Source organism: Borostomias antarcticus, assembly GCF_949987555.1.
Source record: "Borostomias antarcticus genome assembly, chromosome: 12".
NCBI classification, from domain to species: Eukaryota; Metazoa; Chordata; class Actinopteri; order Stomiiformes; family Stomiidae; genus Borostomias; species Borostomias antarcticus.
Genome location: NC_140245.1, coordinates 5,238,017 through 5,257,437, shown reverse-complemented (window position 1 = coordinate 5,257,437; position 19,421 = coordinate 5,238,017). Strand labels below are relative to the sequence as shown.

Below are 19,421 nucleotides of genomic sequence, written 5' to 3'. Positions count from 1 at the left end.
CAACTTCACATTAATGTATGGGTTGAAGGTACAGGAAATGTTAGTTTGCTTGCTAGTAAAATAAACATTTATTAAGTATATATGTATGATAATAGCTTCGGGTTAACATAATGGAGACTGACAAAACATCATCCTCATCTTTTTATTTCCTTCTTTCATTGCCAGCAACTGCAGGTTTTTATGCATAATCCATGATCAACCTGGTTATTTACTGTACATCCAAAATCCTTATCTTAACATGGTTGGTTAGAGATAATTACATCTTTTATCTGAGCAACCCCGACACAGCTAGGTGAAACATTATGCCTTTTACTTTATTCATCCAGCAAGTCGTCCCTCACAATGAAAAGGAGTCTTGAATAGGCTGGCGAGCGATCTGGAATTACCAAGAGATCGAGTGGTAAGGGTAAAAGGAATGTTGATTTCTTATAGACATTTATTTGTACAGGTGTATATCGTTTTTGGGACAATACCAGGAAACACCACCATTCCCCACAAATTATCTAATCTCATCTTTTTTTAAATCTTGATTTTCCAAATACATTTTCTACTTGATTGTTAACCACTGCCTGTACTGAATTGTTTCCACCCTGAAAGTATGAGGAATATGAGGGTGCTAATTGATCGATTGGAAAAAATAGAAAAATTAGATAAAGAGGACGAGTCAGCAGTAAAGAACCACAGAATTAATACTAATAAATAGCATGGTTGAACTACGGTCCACTGGATTTAATGGTGGAATTGTCAGCAGAGTTCAATTTGATTTGGCAGCAGAATTCAACTGGTCTGCTGAGATCTGAGTAGCTAAAACGGACTCCTCTCCAACCAGGCATTTGGTCATATACTCAGCTTATATTTGAACAGAAAAGTGTTTTTCAGTACAGTAAGATTATAGTACATGATAATTACAACACATGGGTGGCAATCTAGACTTCCCCAGAAGCCCCACCAACACAGGAATGTTTTCAAAATGGCTGCCTTGCCTGAGATTGACAGAATGTATCAGTTATTGGAATGCAGCTTGTATGGCTTGGTTAGTCCTGGAGCATGTTACCTCCAGTAGAAAAGGCACAGAGAACGATAGATACAAGTACGGGTAGAAAACTAACCAGGAAAAAAAAAAACAGACAACCAAAAAAGGACAAACTAAAGGATAAAGTAAACAAATTAATAATAAGAAGTCACTAAAAGTGCAAGACAGTGGCTCATCGTCCTTGGCCTAGCATTGTGCAACTTCAGGAACAGAGGGTTGAGTTGGTAGAGGATGGGGAGGCTGTTACTGACGGGGTCGAACAGAGGGAGGGGGACAAGTGGCAGCTGGTTGGACGGATACTGAGCAGAATGGACTTGGCGACATTGTCAGAGTTATCCTACATGCCCATCCTGATGCTCTGGATGATCTGGAAAATGGCTGTAAGGAGAGAGAGGTGCAGGGATGGAGGGGGAGGGCGGGAGAGAGAATTCACATGTTAGGACGGTAAAAAAAAAAAAGTTGAAGCATAATAACCAGTAACCACGAAGTTAGAGCAGGGACGTTTGAGTCAGAGTTGGGACGAATCTCTCCAGTGGCATCGGTGGCTGAACCTCAGGTCCTGGAATGCTTAGCTTTAATACAGTCAAGGTTCCTCACTGACGACAGCAGCTTTATTGTGGCTCAACCAGTTAGCCAGCTGGGAAACTGACAGAGATGTTCCACCTCTTTCATCCCTCCCTTTCTGCTCCACTGACCTGGCTTCAACTCTCCTTTCCTGCAAGGCCTAAACTTCCATTTCCTAGGTGACTAATGTAATTGCTCTATTAGGTTGTGTTGGAATCTGTTGTCAACGAGCTGCCAGACCTCGGAGATCATACCACGCCACGGTCTGGAGCCTGGACTGGGACAAACCGGAGGGGGAGGAGTACGCCTAAATGTCAAGCTGGACCGCACACACAAACAGAACAAATACAATGACCCTACCCCAGAGATGAAAGAAGAAAACAAACGTCAGCAGCGAGCTGGCGGAACTCCTAGAACACGTATCACATGTGTTCCTACCCTGGCGTAGCTGAGATGGGAAAGTGTTGAAAAGCAAACAAGAGACACGTGTACCTAACATCCCAGAGATTACCTTGGCCCTAGTCTGAGGCAGCATCGGTGGGGTTGAATGTTGTTTTATTCTGATACACGCCTCTCTCTCTCTATTCTGTTCACCTCACACAAGGACAGTCAGGAGGGACAACAAACGTGGGAGAGTGGACACCTGCTAGTCAGTCACTGCCTGCTACATGGGCTCCACTAACTCTCTGTCCGAGGTCAAGCCACATTGAGGTGGACACTAGTGCTCTAATGCTCCCAGCCTGAGGCCTCTAGCTCTGACACTCAAGACACTTCTTACAGCAGTGGAACCATTTCAACAATATGATAGTAGCTTCATCAGTCCCTCCAAGAGGCAAGTTAGCCCCAAGTGTGATATACTTAATTTCCTTATGTTACAGCAATACAACATAGAAGTTCACACGTCAGGACAAACAGACAGACAGATATGAACTCTATCCCCGAAGGGGAACTCTAGGATAGGGTCTCTGTCATTCCCTGATAACTTGGGACAACTCTGAGGCCCCTGTGGTCGATCGATGCGGTGACGTCTCTTTTCTGTCCTGGCAACACCGTGGTGGAATGAACCGCCCACAGACGTCAGGACAGCAGATTCGCTGCCCATCTTTCACCGCAGGCTCAAAACTCACCTCTTCAAGAAGTACTACCCGGTTCCTTCCTATTGTACTTATATTTTGCTACTCTTGCACTTTGGCTTTAGCACTAGATTATGCTCTGCCTCTTAGTCACTTGTTTACAAAGGAGATCACTTATGAGTTCTGGCGAGGAGTAGCCTGGGGCCTATGTGCTTTGCAGTTGTGGTTTCCGCTCTAAGCAGAAAGTGATTCCCCTGTCCAAAAACAGGCCTATCCATAAACCTACAATGCGATGCGGCAAGAGCTTCTTCTGGAATAGTCTACTTCAGTTGGCATGTCCATGTTTTATTCTAATTCATAGTGACTGGCGAGACTAGGCTGTGTGTGACAGGATACCAGCGGGCTCTAGACCAGGAACCAAGTGAATATAAACTAGGCTCTCCCCCGAGGTAGTGGTGACGCAATAGGCAAGTAGTAGTACACTGACTACCTACGTTAAATGCAATTATTGTACCTAAGGCAGATAAAAGCGTCTGCTAAATTACTAATGTAATATCTCGCTACAATTTCACACTAACTGGGGTGGGGGTCTCTCCAAAGCTTCTGTCACTATTGTCATATTTCCATCCATGGTTTACCTTGACCTAATGACTAGTCACTAGTGTTTGGGATAGTTAGCCCTGATTTGAAATACAGTGAACTCAAATCAGGACGAGTTTCATTACGTGGCCCTCTTACCTGATCCACAGACAACGAAGATGAAGAGCGCCAGCAGCCACGGTCCCACCGCCACCTTTTCGTCGGGCGAGCTTCTCTGTGTGACGAACCAGGCAGGAGTACAAGTTAACGTACACGTCATGCTTTGATATCATCATTGTGATGGACAAACAATAAATCCCAGTAATCATCTACAATGATGTGAACCGAATAGGTTCACTTGGATGTTCTACCAAACAGCTAGGTGTCTGACCAGATGTCTGGTTAGCAAGAGGAAACTTGAAGTAGTGAGTGAACAACAGTAGCATGTCGGTCTGTGGTCAGGAAATAAGGTAAACAAGTTCACATCTGTAACCTAGGGTAGGGAAACATGAGCTAGCTAGCTGGCGACAAATAACCAATTTGTCGCTCTACTTCTCGAATTACACGCTTGTTGGATATTTTGAAGGTATGGCTAGCTAGCTAATTACTGGTGTCCCGATGATCCCAAGTCTTACCGTGGATTTGGCTACGTTGCCTCTTTGCGTGATATTCTTGCTGTGTTTCTCGTTGGCCATGCGAATTCTTTGTTTGGCGACCATCTTTCAAATATGTGGGGCAACGAAATCCCTGGCAGAAGACGTATGAAGATGATTTAAACCTGTTCACCGGTGGGCAGCCAGCTGTTGGTTGCGAGCGAGAGGTTCAAGAGGGGGAATAAACGCAGCGCAAATGTCTACGTATACACTTCCAGACCCTGCCCACACAGGAAGACCGCATGTCCAACTTCCAATACATATCTTTCCGCCACCCACCTACATGGCAAATAGTTCTTGACTCTGTGATATTATATTCAAAGACAAAATCTCACAAGTCACATGAGGTGCATTGTTACACATACATTATTACACACGTCCAACACAGATCTCAATGAGAGCAACATTTTGCAAATACCCCAGAGATCAAATCAATCAGACAACAGCAACTTAAAACAGTCCTATCAGAGTACAGAACATGTTTGACGTGTTTCACGCAGAATACCACAAAAAACCCTGAACATATTTCCGTCGACATGCGGCAAGAGCTGCTGCCTAACTTTCTACTATCATAGAAACACGTGTCCCAACTAATTGAATCTGAATTCAGCACTTTCAACTAAATAAATCACTTGGTTAATACCATCACAAATCACACGTGCACCACTTGCAACATGACATTAGTTTCACACTGCTTCAATCTCAAAGTCATTTTCTTCAGCAACAAGGGCAACTGATACTGGCTGGGTTTCCCGATAAAGAACCTTCTTAAGCAACCCTCTGCATGGGAGTTAAGAGGTATTTTGGAGTTAAGTGCTTCTTAACTCGTTCGGGAAACCCAGCCACTGCTGGTGGTGACAACTGAGCACTAGTGAGATCAATCTTCCGGTTGAACACCTCACCTGTTTGTGGAAGATGAAAACGATAGAGGTTGCGCATTGATATATAGTGACGATATCCACATTCTTCTTCACCAGTGGACTGGAGGAAGTGGATTTTTTTTTTATTGCGTAACATACACAATCAAACCATTACAATTTTTTTGAATTGCGCAAAATAGCTAATATCACTATCACACCATTTATTCTAGTAATACATACTGTTCACTCGTTATATTTTCGATTTTGATATCAGTTCGGATATTTGTCACTACTACTACTACTACTACTACTACTACTACTACTAGTAGTACTAGTACTGTAGTAGCAGCATTCATTCACGACCAGAACGGTTCATATATTTCCACATCTTTGAAGGTAAAATCACCCTGCTACTCTACCCTCGTCTCTTTATCCCCCAGTTGCGTATTACCGAGGGCAGGCGGCTGTCTGACAGTCAGTGTTCACTGCTGAGGTGTGGGCGCTGGACTGGGTTGAGCGTGCGCGCCCGCAGCGGGTGGTTGTGTGTTCCGACTCAGCGGCTGCCCTGGGGGGCCTGAGCGGGGGTTCACGGGTGAGGCCAGATCTCTCCTTGAACTGGTGATGGCTCTGTACAGGGTGGAGAGGGTGGGGTGTAGGGTAGGGTTTATGTGGGTCCCGGCTCATGTGGGGGTGGAGGGGAATGAGGCTGTGGATGCAGCTGCTATGGGGGCTTTAGGGCAGGAGGTGGTAGGGGTGGGGGTGGATCTGGGGGTAGCTGAGTGGAGAGGTAGGATACGGGGGTGCTGATGGAGAGGTGGCAGGCTGAGTGGGAGGTGGAGGCGAAAGGGAGGCATTTCCATGTGATCCAGGGGAGTGTTAGGGGGGAGGGGGCGCCCTGGGGAGGGCTAGGAGAGAACAGGTCATGATGTCATTGTGGCCTAGCCTGGGACCTGGCCCGGATGGGGAAACGTGGATGGGCTGTGTAGCTGTGGGGGGAGGGAGACGGTGAGGCATGTCATGTTGGAGTGCGGGAGATACAGGAGGGAGAGGGCTGATATGTTTGCTCATGTGGTGAGGGTGGGGGAGCCAGTTGTGTCTCTGAGGGTCCTTTTGGGCCATGGGAGTCACCAGTATGAGGTGGGGAGGGCGGTGGCAAGCTTTATGTTCGCTACTGGCCTACATCTTAGGGTGTGAGGGTCTGGGAGGGGTGTAGTACCGTGTCTGGCCAGGGAAAGGCAGCAATACGCCACGTCGGCGTCTAGCCTGCCAGAAACAAGAAGAAGAAGAAGAACTCTCGTCACTTTTGCTCCACCTCTTGGGCAGCATTCTCTTCACGCGAGTACTGCAACAGCAGCAGATCAGTGGGAGAAGGGAGTCTGAGAAGAGAAGGAAGCAGGATGGCGAAGAGTTGGCTACCCTTCTCGCTGTTCTTTTTAGGACTAGGAGTGTTCTCGCTATACTGTGCTGCGTCTGCTGACAACAACGGCGTAAAGAAGATGAAGATGCAGTTTGCAACGGGGCCACTTCTTAAATTCCAAATTTGGTAAGTTAGCTAACGTTTGGCTGTAGAGAAACTCCGCGCGTGCCTCCAGTAGCTAACTAGCTAGCCTTAGCCTAGCTAGGTCCTAGCTAGCGAGGTCCACTCGTTTTCGATGATTAACGTTAACGCAGGGAGGATATGCAAATTTGGTAGCTAACATTAGCTAAGGACAGAGCGGTTTTGCTCCCACCGAATAGAATTTGCATCACTGAATATATTTTTAAACACACTTTAGGAATGGGGTGAATGTCTCGTCTATGGACACTCGGGTCAAACCATGCCCTCCTGTTGAATCGAATTCATTTGTGCATCTGTGTGGATTACGGGCCGACCCTGGATACAATAAATTGAATAATGTACCGTTAGCTACTAGCATTAGCTAACGTTAGCTAGCCTAGCTAGGCCAAATTCGATTTCCTGCCCCGGGGGGAAACGGAAGTAGCAGCATTGAAATGGCACTACCGTGTTGCTCAAAAATGAAACGTACAAGCGGATGATATGGATAAAACGAAAATGGTGTGTTGAAAACCATGTGTAGCTACTTACCCCCGCTAGTCTGTTATCTAGTTAGCTAACATAGTAAGATACATAGCTAGCTGCCAGACAACCCCTTAACGCTAGGGCCAGTTAGGGTTACATATTTGTCCAATAACAACCTCGTTTGCGTGAACGACAAGTGTCAGGTCACGTGCCTGCAGGTTGACGCATGTGGGTGAGAGGTTAAAAACATGCATGCCCTGCTTCTGCTGCCAACTCGGTAGCCAACGTTAAACCACAGATTTGCGTCCCATGCACGCCTATCGCTTTGCTTGGATTAATTTGTAGCTCTCTTAACTGACGAATGGGAGTTTGTGACCAAGATTAATGTGTGTGGGGGTGGATCACGTGAGATGCCTTTATTCTGTAAATGGTAAATTCCTCCACTTTGGCTGAAACTGCTCGTTCAGTTTGCCATGGTAAGTAACGCCTGCTTTCTAGTAACTTTAGCAGAAGAAGCCGCACAATGTAAGAAAGAGAATTCTGGGAGGGCCCACCTAGGTTGTAATGTGGTGTTTGGGATTGCCTCTGATGAGTGTGTGTGTGTACTACTCCACCTGTTGCTCTGACTCCTGCTCTTCTCCTCTCCCTAACTGACAGTATCTCCTGAGGGTACAAGCGGGTGTTTGAGGAGTACATGCAGGCCTTGTACCAGCGCTACCCAGACATCCGCATTGAGGGAGAAAACTACCTCCCTCTACCCCTCTACAGGTAAGACCCTAACCCCCCCCCCCCCACACACACATACACACCTGAGTCCCCACCCATCCACAGTATAGATAAACACACCGTATACGCTTGTATCTAACGCAACTTAAGGTCCTTACACACCTAGCGTGATTTATTAGCACGATTAATTAGCAAATAATAGAATTAACTCCCATGTATGAAGACGTACACATCAAATGTGAAGTTTGACTAATGATATTGCTCATTGAACACAACGTCATATTGAAAATAACAATGGTGGAAGTTGTGACAAAAGAAATGGCAGTTATAAAATTATGAAAACAATGACGCTTGGATATTGGTCCTCTGCCTATATGTGAGGGGCTGTATCACCAACAATGTCTCAAACTGTATACTAGAGCAGATTCAACTTGGCGCTCGGGTGAGAACAAGGTAATAACATTGGGATATGTTTTACCATCATAGTCTATAAACTGCATAGCGTACGAATAGCCTACAATAGGAAACTGATGGTGAGTAGGTCAGTTACCCCGTTCACCCCTGTCATTAGTGTGACATGATATGAGCATGAATGACGTGCTGGAGTTGGAATTGGAATTTGCTGAATGGAATGCCATTGGAACTGAATGTGCCTATGCTATTTACCTGATCTAAAGTGAGCATATGAGTAAAGTATGTAAATAAATTGATGAAAAGATAGCCTATGTAATTTCACAGGACATTGGTTTATTAGCCCAGCACGTGTCTAAACAAGTGCATCTCCTTTTTCCCTCAGTGACTGTCATTATTGTTTAAAATAAAAACTACAATGTGCCACAGACATCCTAAAGTATAGGTCCTGATGCTGACCGTAGTACAGTTTGCTTGGATGAGCCGGTGAAACGACATGTTCCACTGTCCTCTCCAAATGAACGAGCTGACTATGATCTGGCGCGAGCCAAGCAAATCTAAATTGAATGAAAATGAAAATGTCACGCTGTCGCAAATTCGTGTTGCCGCCGGTGTGAATTGTTTTGATGCAAAATATTTGCATCCGAGTATTTTGCATGTTCGTGTCGTTAATTCCTGACGCCACAAGTGCGTAAGGACCTTTAGTAAGTACATTTCTAAGTGAACCGGCTGTACATCCCAGGTGTCAGTAAGGCCTGGCTTCTATAATAACTTTTTTTCATTTTTTTTCACTCAACATTATTCCCATAAAGGAATCTGAGGTCAATAACATTCCCCTTTCCTCTCTCAGAAACATCGCTTCCTTCCTGTCTGTGTTCAAGCTGATGGTGATTGGCCTGATCATCATAGGCAAGGACCCCTTCGCTCTGGTCAACATGCAGGCCCCGGGCATCTGGGTGTGGGGGCAGGAGAACAAGGTGAGTGGGCAGCAGCCCTGGCCGGGCTCCGCCAGCCTGATCACGTGAGCTCACATTCATTTTCACCTCATAGGTCAGTCTGGCCATCCAACCGATCAAGCGGGACCCGCTTGGTCAGGACAGTCGCAACCGTTAACTAATATGGGACGGCTTTGATACCGACTGTACCCACTTGATAAGACGATACACTGACAATATTGATAATACGAAAATGAAACTGTATTCCCATGACTTAAATGGCCTACAGCAGCCCGGGATGGGGCAGGAGAATCAGACTAGTGGGGCAGCACTATGGAATGATTCCAAAAGTTCAAACCCTTCCTGTCTGGGCACTCCAGGAAGTCCAAATCAAACATTTAAGTATTTCAGTCAGTATGTTAGCCTGGCCTACCCAACACAATATGTTTTAAATTGTGTCGCATGATGTCTAGTATAGGGTTGCAAATATCAAGAATTTCATGAATTGATAACTGTTAAGGCCGTTTCAGACGAGGAGCGATATCCGCGCACTGTAATTAATTTTCAATGAGAGGCGAGCGGACAATTTGGGAGCCGCGGACAATCTGGGGCGGAGCGGCAAGCGGGCGCGACCCCGTGAAATTGTCGCGCGCGTGCTCGTTTCGTGCACACGCCCGCGACGAGCTGAATTGTAGTCAGCTTTCCCCGCTGCGCGCAGGACGCGTGCGTCTCCCGCTGATCCGAGCGAGAACGCAGGCGGAATATCGCTCCCCGTCTGAAACGGCCTTTAACCTTAACAAACGATCGTCGATTAATTGATAAGAATGTATGCTGGACTGCACTTTGCTCGCTTCGTTTTTTTGTCTTCCGCTGTGTCGTTGAAATTTCCCGGCATCCCAATTAGCCTTCACTACAGTCATACCTTAAATCATGATTACTTTTCACACAACTCCCTTTGATAGCGTTCGTTCCCCCCCAAAAACGTTCTGTTCCATTAACAAGCAATTAATCGAGTAATCAAATCTTACTTGAGTAAATTCTTATCGGCAATTAATCGATAGTCGACGAACTGTTAACATCCCTAGTCTAGTATATCTCAATGTGAAGCCATCACGATCACATAACCCATGCCCAGCCCAAGTTAAGCTCTACCCTCTCTCTCACACAGACACACACACCTAGACACAGCTAACCCATGAGGTAATTAGCTCCTCATCGGGAGGTTAAGGTATGAGTGTTGCCATAGTTATCCCTGACTATCATATAGGTGTCCATGGTAACAGGAGCTGGTTGTGGGGAGGCCCAGGGGCACCAAGGGTTACCGTCTCTCTCTCTCTGTGTGGGCCAGGTAGGTCTAGTGTCTGCTGGGTGTAAACAGTAACACACTCTCTGTGGGCCACTCCTAGTGTGCCTGCTGTGTGTGAGCAGTAACACAGAGGCACCACATTCCCACTGTGGCCCAAGTCCTCTCCCCATGCCTCCAACATGCTGGAGCTTCAGTTACAGCAAGCTGGAAATAATAATAAACTTTATTTATATAGCACCTTTCTAAATACATTTTACAAAGTGCTTTACAAACATTCACCAGTACACAAAAACGCATAGTGGAAAAAGTAATAAAAAAAATATGAAACTCGGCACAGGGAAGGTTGCATAAAAAGATCAAATAAAATAATAAAACAATTACAGCAACAACAGGAACACACGGAGTAAAATCATTATAAAAACGCTTTTGTATAAATGAGTCTTAAAACGAGATTTAAAAGTAGAGACAGTGTTGGCTAGTCTCTGATCCTCAGGCAGGGCATTCCAAAGGTTAGGAGCCCTAACTGCAAATACCCGGTCACCTTTAGACACAGGCCGGGCAGAGGGAACAGACAGGAAAGATTATAGAATACACATTGGGCCTCATTCACCAACGTAGTTAAATAGGGAGTTTACCCATGCTAATTTGGTTGTACAGCCACATGCATTCAGTTTGTGAAACCATGGGATTCATCGTTATGAGAAGGTAGGTGCGAACCCAGCGATTTACGAACACGTCGTAGACGGGGGCTTTCTTTAGAAACGTTCTTAGGAAGAAATTTAAGAACGGAATTTAAGAGTGTATTAATGAATGAGGCCCATGGATACTAACTTGTCCAAGCTAATATGAATGATAATACAGAATTATGACAGGTTTATGACATGTTTTCTTCGTTACTCATGTTGATGTTTGTGTTTCAGATCTATGCCTGTATGATGGTGTTTTTCCTGAGTAACATGATTGAGAACCAGTGCATGTCGACAGGAGCGTTTGAGATCACGCTAAACGGTAAGGCCCGAAGTTTGACACACCGTTTCCACTAAGTTCAGACATCAGAAGTATGGAGTATTAGGTTCGTCTGCTGTGCTATTGTGTCCCTTTGACCACAAATTGCACAGACGCCTTGTTGACGTGTGTGTGTGGGTCTGTGCAGACATGCCGGTGTGGTCCAAGCTGGAGTCGGGCCACCTACCGTCCATGCAGCAGCTGGTCCAGATCCTGGAGAACGAGATGAAGATGAACGTTCCCATGGACACACTCCCCCACCCCCGCTCCTAACCCCCCCCCCCCTCCCCCGGGTGGAGCCTGAGACCCCTCCACGTAAGACGGCCTCCGTTCTCCTCCTCCTCTCTCTGCTCCTTTCTCTCCCCCCCTCTTTCAGCTCCTTCCAGTTAGCCTCTCCTCTCTCTGCCCCCTCTTCCCCTGCTCCCTCTTTCTGACTTCGTTCAAACAAGTATGGGTATGTGCCCGGGTTGGCGTCAATCCAAGTTAATTCGTTCTCCCTCCCTCCTCCACCCCCCCCCCCCCCCCCATCTCCCTCCCATCTCCCTCCCCAGGTGTGAGGCAGGTGTCTCCTGGGACAGGGAGGCGATGTTTATGAAGGTCTGTGCTGAAGGCAGGAGGACTGCTGGCTCAGACTGGATGCCCCCCATCGCTCCTCACCACGCCCCTTAGAGACGCCCCGCCCCTTACGCTGGACCGGGACCCACGGCAACCGCGACGGGCCATCTTGTCGTTCCATTGCTACTACTGCAGACTGTTCATCCTGGCACAACGAGCCTAGGGCCTGGGCTCTGGCCCACGTGCAGCCTGTCCTGGGGACCGTAGGGATGACCAGGCCTACGTAACAAACCAATCCCTACTACACCCGTTACACAGGGGGAAGCAGTTTGTGGGGTGACTTCAACTCACCCTTCAGTGGGGGTTGAAGATGCTGCCATGGGGCTTTCACCGGTGTATTCTCAGACTTCCAGTACAAGGGACGGGGTCTAGGGGTTGGTTTGGAGAAGGGCTTGATGTTAAAGGTGATGGATTTCCCAGGGTCGCCCAGTACGGCTGCATGTGAGCGCATTCCTGTCATCTTCCCCCCGAGCCACTAGGTACAGATGAACCGTTCTTGGTCTTAATTTAACTTCCCTTGACTAACTGTTAGCTTCACGTAGGCTTCATTTAGAAGAACCTCTTGCACAGATCAGGAACATCAAAATAACATAAAAATCACTGTTTGATTTCTGAATTTATTGTAACTTTTATATTTCTTTGCATAGCTGGAAACAGAGCTTAGAAAGATAATAAAAAAAGGAGTGTCTATAGAGAAGGTTGTCTGTCTCTGTTCTCTGACTCCGTTTGTCAAGAAATCATCTCATTTCTGCCGTGGCAGATGACAGGAAGTCTTCTTGAGGTAACCACACTGAGAACAACAGCCTGATTCTATACAAGTACAATGACATTAAACCCACAGTGAAAGAACAGCGGTCAGACAGCTTCAGAGAACAAGCCTGTAACTCCGCAAAGCCTCGGACAGACGTGGGTATTGTTTATATATTATCATGGTCAGCAGCCAAGTGGGCGGCCATCTGTTCTTCCAGTCCGAGGCAGCTTCCCCGGGAGGTCATTAGCAGGGTAAGCGAGTTTGGGCTCCTCTTAGCCAGGCGAGGTGAAGGTGTCCTGCTGCATCTGAAATGTAGGGATTGCCTGGGATTAGGACAGATTGTTTAAATCCCATAGTCCCTGGAGATAACGTGGACCCAACCTCTGACGCTGCCATTGTGTTCTTGTTAATGTGGTGGACGCCAATGGGTATATCTGCTGATGTAATCAAGCAGCTCAGCTGACAATTACTAGTTGAAGAGGTTTACGACTAAAATTCTTATTGCAAGATTGTGTGTTACAACAGGCATTACAATCAGATGGGTACATGGCACTATGATGTCAGTGAGCAGCATGGGTAACCGTGAATGAACAGGATGTGAGCACTGCTTTGATGTCACAATGATTGAAATGTGTATGATGTCATCATGGGATAATTGTTTGTTGTGGGGCAATGTGTGGTGTCATAGACCACTACCTAGGGTGCATTCGTAAATGAGTGTCCTCATTCGCAAAACCAGCTTGCTCTGACTGAACAGATGGGTTTGAGCAAATTGTTTGTAAATTTAATTGATTTTGGAGCATCCTATGACGTTGCAACCCGAGTGCTCTGAAATCAGAGCAGATCCTCAGCGCATTTACGAACGCAGCCCTAACGTGCCTAAATCAAATCAAACCTTATTTATATAGCGCATTTCATACACAGGCCACGCAATGCGCTTTACAGCCTAGTGCTCTGTGGCATCGGTGGTGTGGTTTACCTAACCAAGATGGTAGCCAATCACAGGCAGTCTTGCAGGCAGCGGTGGACGAAGGCCGTCTCTCTCTCCCTCAGGCCCAGCCTGCGGCTCCAGTCCAGCAGCCTCCTGGCCAGACTCAGCATGCCGGAGGCCGGCCTGAGCCTCGGGGGCCGTGGGCTGGACGGGGCCAGCAGGCACTGCTGCAGACGCCTAATGCCCAGATGGACCCCAATCCTCCCAGCGAATAGGAACAGCTCCTCCCTGGAAATGGGCGGGCCCCGTGCAGGGACGGCCCCCTCGCGGTGGGGGGTGGGGTCTGCTGGCTGGCGACAAAATTTCAAAGCGAACATTTGGAAATCAAGCATCATAAAATCCTGAGGCTAAAAAAAACAATAGCGCATCTGTTATCAAGTAACTGCTAAAAGGGAATGAATGGGTTTTCCTGACCGAGTGTGTGTGTGTGTGTGGGGGGGGGGGGGGGGGTTTACACTGGCTTACCTGCACACAGGCGCCCACACTGAACCTGGCCTGTCGGCCCGAGGCCAGGAAGGAGATGGAGACGCGGCCTCGGCCCAGGACCCGGACCCCCAGTCTGGGGTTGAGGGACAGGAAGACGGGCCTCAGGGGGGTGGGGGCGGGACCAGGGCCGACCCAGGACCAGCGCCTCAGTCTGGAGCCCTCCTTACTCACGCACTGACCGCCTGAGGAGTCCAGGCTCAGCCTGCCACACGCACACACACACATACACTGACCAACTGAGGACTCCAGACTCGGCACACAACACACACACTAGGTCTGCCCTACACACTCACATACACCACACAGACATATACACACTTACACGTACACACACATTTAACACACACAGCACAGACTGCAGACCAGCCCTTGTGCGGTTGCTACAGAGCCTCCTACTGCTCCAATGATCTACAGTAAAAACTACAGATCCTCAACATCTTACCAAAAACTACAGATCCTCACCGTCTTACCAAACGCTGCCATTGGCATGGTAACATGTGGCCCTGCCGTCGGAGTGGAACAGGGCCCTGATTGGCTGCTCGTCGGAGGCGTGGTCATCGTAAACAAGGCAGACCCTCCGTCCATGATCGACCACAAGGACCAGGGCCATGAGGCCAGATGGATAGCTGTGGTTGCCGTGGAGATGAGGACAGACACACCCACCATGAGTGACATCACATTCACAGGTCTCACACACACACACACACACCTATGCTACGTACAGCTGGAGCTCCCTAAAAATAATTTCCCTGCATCTCATACCTTGTATCTCTTTGCATGTGACGAATAAATTAACTTGGACTTGAACACACACACACACACACAGTAGTCTAGGTGATGCAGTGGAAGGATACTAGAGCTGAGCAGATCCGTCGGGGAAGACTGTGAGAAATGATCTCCCGTTGGCGTAACACCTCTGCGACACTCCTGATGCAGCCTGCACACACATGCACGCACACACACACGCGCACACACACACACACCTGAATGGTGCTTCTCAAAACCGCTGACACCAATCCAGCCATGTAAGTTCAGGAAGCAAGACAGGATGTCCGCAGTACCTGATGATTGGCCAAGCCGAACTGAGAACACCGGAGCTCATACAGGGGGTCCGTCTGTCTCTCCCCCAGAACCACACTCCCCCCTTGGTGGTTCTGCTCCGGGTCCTGGTCCTCCCCGGTGGCTCTGGGGTCAGGGGTCAGCCTCCACTGGACCTCCCTAGGAGCACAGCTGGACAGCTGGTAGCTCAAGGTGTTCTTGGACTGGGACGAGTCTTGGTCACAGAGGACAGGACAGTCTAGCATGTCAGTCCTAATACAACACACACACACACACACGCACAATGTGTGCAGGTTTGTGTCTACTCACAGGTTTCTACATGTTGAGTGGCGGTGTTTTCCTGGAAGAGATGCTCTCTCTCCTGTTCCTGCTTCCTGTGTGGGGAGGAAATAGGGTGTCAAACACACACACACATTTGTCTCGCCCCATCCTTCAAGAAACACTCAGAAACAATCAATGTAATCAGATAATCATCAACCATTGGACCTGATATTATCAACATTGTGCTAGCAGCAGATTCAAGACTAAACCTGGGTCCCACCATGACCTTTGACCTCTTGGCCCCGTCTACCTGCGCTCCTCCCTCTCCCTGGCCTGCTGGGCCTGCAGCCCCGCCTCCTCCTCTCTGGTTGGCTGGTTGACAGGCAGGGGTGTGTCCTCCAGGTCAGGTCTCTCAAGCGCTAGCCATCTCTCATGAGTCAGTATCTCACACAGCTGCTGGTGCTTGCCACAGCAGAACAGCTGTGTGTGTGTGTGTGTGTGTGAGAGAGAGAGAGAGAGAGAGAGAGTGTATAAAGGGGCACGGCACAGTCAACATCATAGCAACCATTCCTCCACCACCCCCCCAGCTCACCTCACCTGAGGATCCTCACCCCCCCCCAGCTCACCTCACCTGAGGATCCTCACCCCCCCCCCCCCCCAGCTCACCTCACCTGAGGATCCTCACCCCTGGTGAAGTCCAGAGGCGGCCTGGCCTCCTGGCCACAGTAGTCACACATCACCAGGGAGTCCCTCAGAGGCTGGGGCTGGGGCAGAGGCTTAAACATGGGAAATACACACAGATTCATCATATTCATGGGACAGGAACAACAATGACCACAGGTGAGGCTGGCTTTACAGTGCTAGCTATAGTCTGAGGTGAACAGTCAACCAATATGTCCGCCTGAAACACTAGAAAGCTGAGCTTCTGTTACTTGGTACTAATATTCAACAATGAGGGGCAAACAGTGACTAGCCATCATGGCCAGTGGTCCTGGTATCAAACTGTGCCAGAAAGAAAACACAATACTGAGGTCTGGAGAGGAGAGGCTCATGGGTAGTGTAGTTTACCTCAGGAAGCTGGGTCCAGGGGTCAAGCGACTCCCGCTTGTATCTCAGAACTCCCAGCATCCCAGAACTAGGAATTGCCCCGCCCCTACGTGACTCCAGGTCTCCTATTAGCTCCAATCCACGGAACATGGTGAAGACATCGTCATCCTCCGCCCGCCAGCTTTGAGTGTGGGCCCCCACTTCTTCAGATGCCATGGAAACACCTCTGTAAGAGACTGACAGCGACTTGGCAGATGTAGACAAGCACACAGAAACACACAGACACTCACAGGCTATTGCAGATAACAAACCATTGGGAGCAGGCTGCTAAACAGGCCCAGGACAGGCCTCAGACTGCCAGAGGAGGATTTTTTGTTTTACATTACAGATGCTTTTAAATGCTTATAGTCAGAGTGCATTTAACATAGTAGTCAGAATCGCCATAAATCATAAGTGCATCTCCTTTCTAAATGAGCAAGTAAGAATATAACCAGTGCTTAAGTAAAAGTACAGAAGCAAATAAATACAAGTAAGTGCTAAGAGGTTAAGGTAATAGGCTACTTGTCCAGGAGCTGGGTTTTCAGCCTGTAGCGAAAGATGGGCAGAGACTGCAGTCCTAACGCACGTCAGTGGCACTGTATTCCACCGCTGCGGGGCCAGGACAGAAAAGAGCCGTGACCGGGTTGATCGAGAGCAATCTAGCTGCAGTCCCGGAGGCAAATCAAATCAAAATGTATTTATAGAGCACGTTTAAAACGACCGCAGTCGACCAAAGTGCTGTACAAAGGTGAGTCCTTGGTAAAAACATCTCTCAACAAAACAAGGACATTTCAGTTTTCTATTCAGAAATTTCAGATTTCAACAATACAGACATAACATAAACGAGGCTTGAGCACAGACTGGAAAACGCCATGGAGAAAAGGAGGTTTTCAGGGAGGATTTAAACAACTCAAGAGTCTGGGAGGATCTAATGTGAAGGGACAGGCTATTCCATAGCCTGGGGGCAGCCGCCGCAAAGGCCCTGTCGCCGAGGCAGGCCTGTAACTAAACACAGACATCATAGGTCACCTCTCACTAAACCACCAGCAGCCTGATTTGGCTACAAATACTGGAAAGCCAGCAGTAGCAGGCTGTGCAAATAAGAACAAACAGTATTACTTATCTCTTGTAACCGGGGCCACGCATTTACCAAACTAATATTCAATATTTACACTATCTATATTAACTAAGCTAAAGGGGCTAGCCACCATCACAGCATCTGCGCCGTCGTCTTCTCGTGAGTGAGGAAAGGGCTAAGCTTCCTGATGTTGTAGAGCAGGAATCTGCAGAGCCAGGGGCGTATAAACCGATGACAACCGTGGTGACGCGAGGCTAGCCGAAAACCACAGTTGATCATCCAGGATCACACCACTTATTCCTCGCAGTCCAAGTTGGCGTCACCACGGTCAATCAATGGTGATGGACAGGCCTCGATGCCTATGCGACCTTTCCCCGGGAAGAACAGCAGCTCAGTCAGGTTGAGCTTCAAGGTGTGTCGCCATCCACTCCGAGATGTCAGCCAAACACGCAGCAATTCTTATTGTTGCTTCTGCCTCATATGTTAGTAGGCATTAAGAGGATAAGTAAGCTATACAGTAAGTAAACCATAGCCCCAGGGAAACTCACCTTTTAGTGCTGCTGTCCCTGACGGACCAGCTCTCTCTGCTGCTGTTTCTCAGTAACCATGGAGATGGCATGGTTGTCTTTGAGGATTACCTGGATTTAGTACCTGGCTGGTTGCTTGACTCCAGATACACACAGCACAGACTGACCACAAGCTGCCTGAGAAAACAGTGTGTGGCCATGGAGTAGGTGTACATCATACAGAATCAACCAGATATCTCACAATTCCCTGGTAGAGGAGCACATGGCTGTAACATATTCAATAATGTTAGATCAAGTTTCATGAAAGGATTTGAGAAATCAAACGGGTTCATATCCTTATCGGTGTCTGCTGTTCTGGCGCCACCTGGTGGAGATTTAGAGTCTGCTAGAAGTTGTATGAATTCAGGCGTTTTGTAGTCATGATTTATAGACCTAAATCTCAGCTATCAAGTTTTGTTCCAAGCTGATATGACCCTGTGGAGGCTCCCCTGAATTGTCATGGTCACTATTGGAGTTGAGTGTTAAACTAGTTTGTGTTGTCAGACCACCCGCCAATTGGATGTTCCACCCAGTTACTAACTTATGTAAACTGGCATTAATATTTCAATAGACTCGATCAAATTTGTATTAGCTCATCTCTGACTAGGCTACATCTGGCAAATATCACACTGCGATTTCTTTCATGGTTTTCGTGAGCTGGTTGAGTAGGAAAAGGACTGAACCTGACTATTCATGAGCCTCCCTTTGGCTACGCCCATCTCGGAAAACGGCTGCAATGGGAGCTTGTTCAGACTCAATAATGAAGTGAAACGAAATGGCAATTCAGTCTGAGTGTCAGGCTAATTAAATATCAGTTTAGCTGGCTTGTCATGCAAAATTGTACAATTGCAGTGATTTGGGTTTAAACGCTGATGTATAATGCTGACCAGATGTATACTCCTAGAATTGCCCTGTTGATCACTTACTCATCAGTTGCCTGTTATCATTCCTCTTTCTGAAGTGTTAATTTTTCTCCTCAGGTTGGATCCTGCCCATGCAGCGGCAAGGGACTCCAGTCAGACTGGTCTGCCACACATCTCCAGCTAACCAGAAGCCCATACCCACCCCTGCTACAGAACTCCCCCTCCTCCCCCCAATGCGCCCACCACCCCCAAGCCTGAGACCACCACCTCCAAGCCTCAGCGACACAAACCACAATTCAGCCTCAGGTTCCAGTACCCCTACCTAGTGCCCACCAGCCCTTATAATCCCTCCACTGACCCCTCGATGACGACTACAGACCCTTTCAAGACCACTGCCAAGATCACAACTGCTTCCACGACTCCGCCTACACCCTCGTCTCCACCTCTGCCCCCCATCCTCCCAGGAGCAGCAAAAACCCCAACCCCATTCCAAGCTCTAG

General features: G+C 47.9%; 2 protein-coding genes across 2 annotated transcripts; one reads left to right on the top strand and one right to left on the bottom strand.

Annotated features, from left to right (window-relative positions):
- Positions 1 to 135: 135 nt before the first annotated feature.
- On the bottom strand, positions 136 to 4,121 carry LOC311316020 (stress-associated endoplasmic reticulum protein 1). Its single transcript, XM_084446760.1, has 3 exons — positions 3,885 to 4,121; positions 3,409 to 3,484; positions 136 to 1,411 (listed from the first exon to the last, which is right to left on the bottom strand). Exons 1-3 carry the CDS (start codon positions 3,966 to 3,968, stop codon positions 1,371 to 1,373), a joined length of 201 nt encoding a protein of 66 aa, XP_084302886.1. The 5' UTR covers positions 3,969 to 4,121; the 3' UTR covers positions 136 to 1,370.
- Positions 4,122 to 6,104: 1,983 nt separating this feature from the next.
- On the top strand, positions 6,105 to 12,471 carry selenot1a (selenoprotein T, 1a). The gene is made up of 6 exons (XM_084446642.1): positions 6,105 to 6,305; positions 7,440 to 7,550; positions 8,770 to 8,896; positions 11,081 to 11,168; positions 11,314 to 11,480; positions 11,717 to 12,471. Exons 1-5 carry the CDS (start codon positions 6,160 to 6,162, stop codon positions 11,436 to 11,438), a joined length of 597 nt encoding a protein of 198 aa, XP_084302768.1. The 5' UTR covers positions 6,105 to 6,159; the 3' UTR covers positions 11,439 to 11,480; positions 11,717 to 12,471.
- Positions 12,472 to 19,421: the final 6,950 nt, after the last annotated feature.

Coding starts and splice junctions, on each gene's coding strand:
- LOC311316020 (XM_084446760.1), bottom strand. CDS start 3,968: ATGGTCGCCAAACAAAGAATTCGCATGGCCAACGAGAAACACAGCAAG. Junction 3,485..3,884: donor GCAACGTAGCCAAATCCACG/GTAAGACTTGGG, acceptor TTCGTCACACAG/AGAAGCTCGCCCGACGAAAA. Junction 1,412..3,408: donor CTTCGTTGTCTGTGGATCAG/GTAAGAGGGCCA, acceptor CTCTCCTTACAG/CCATTTTCCAGATCATCCAG.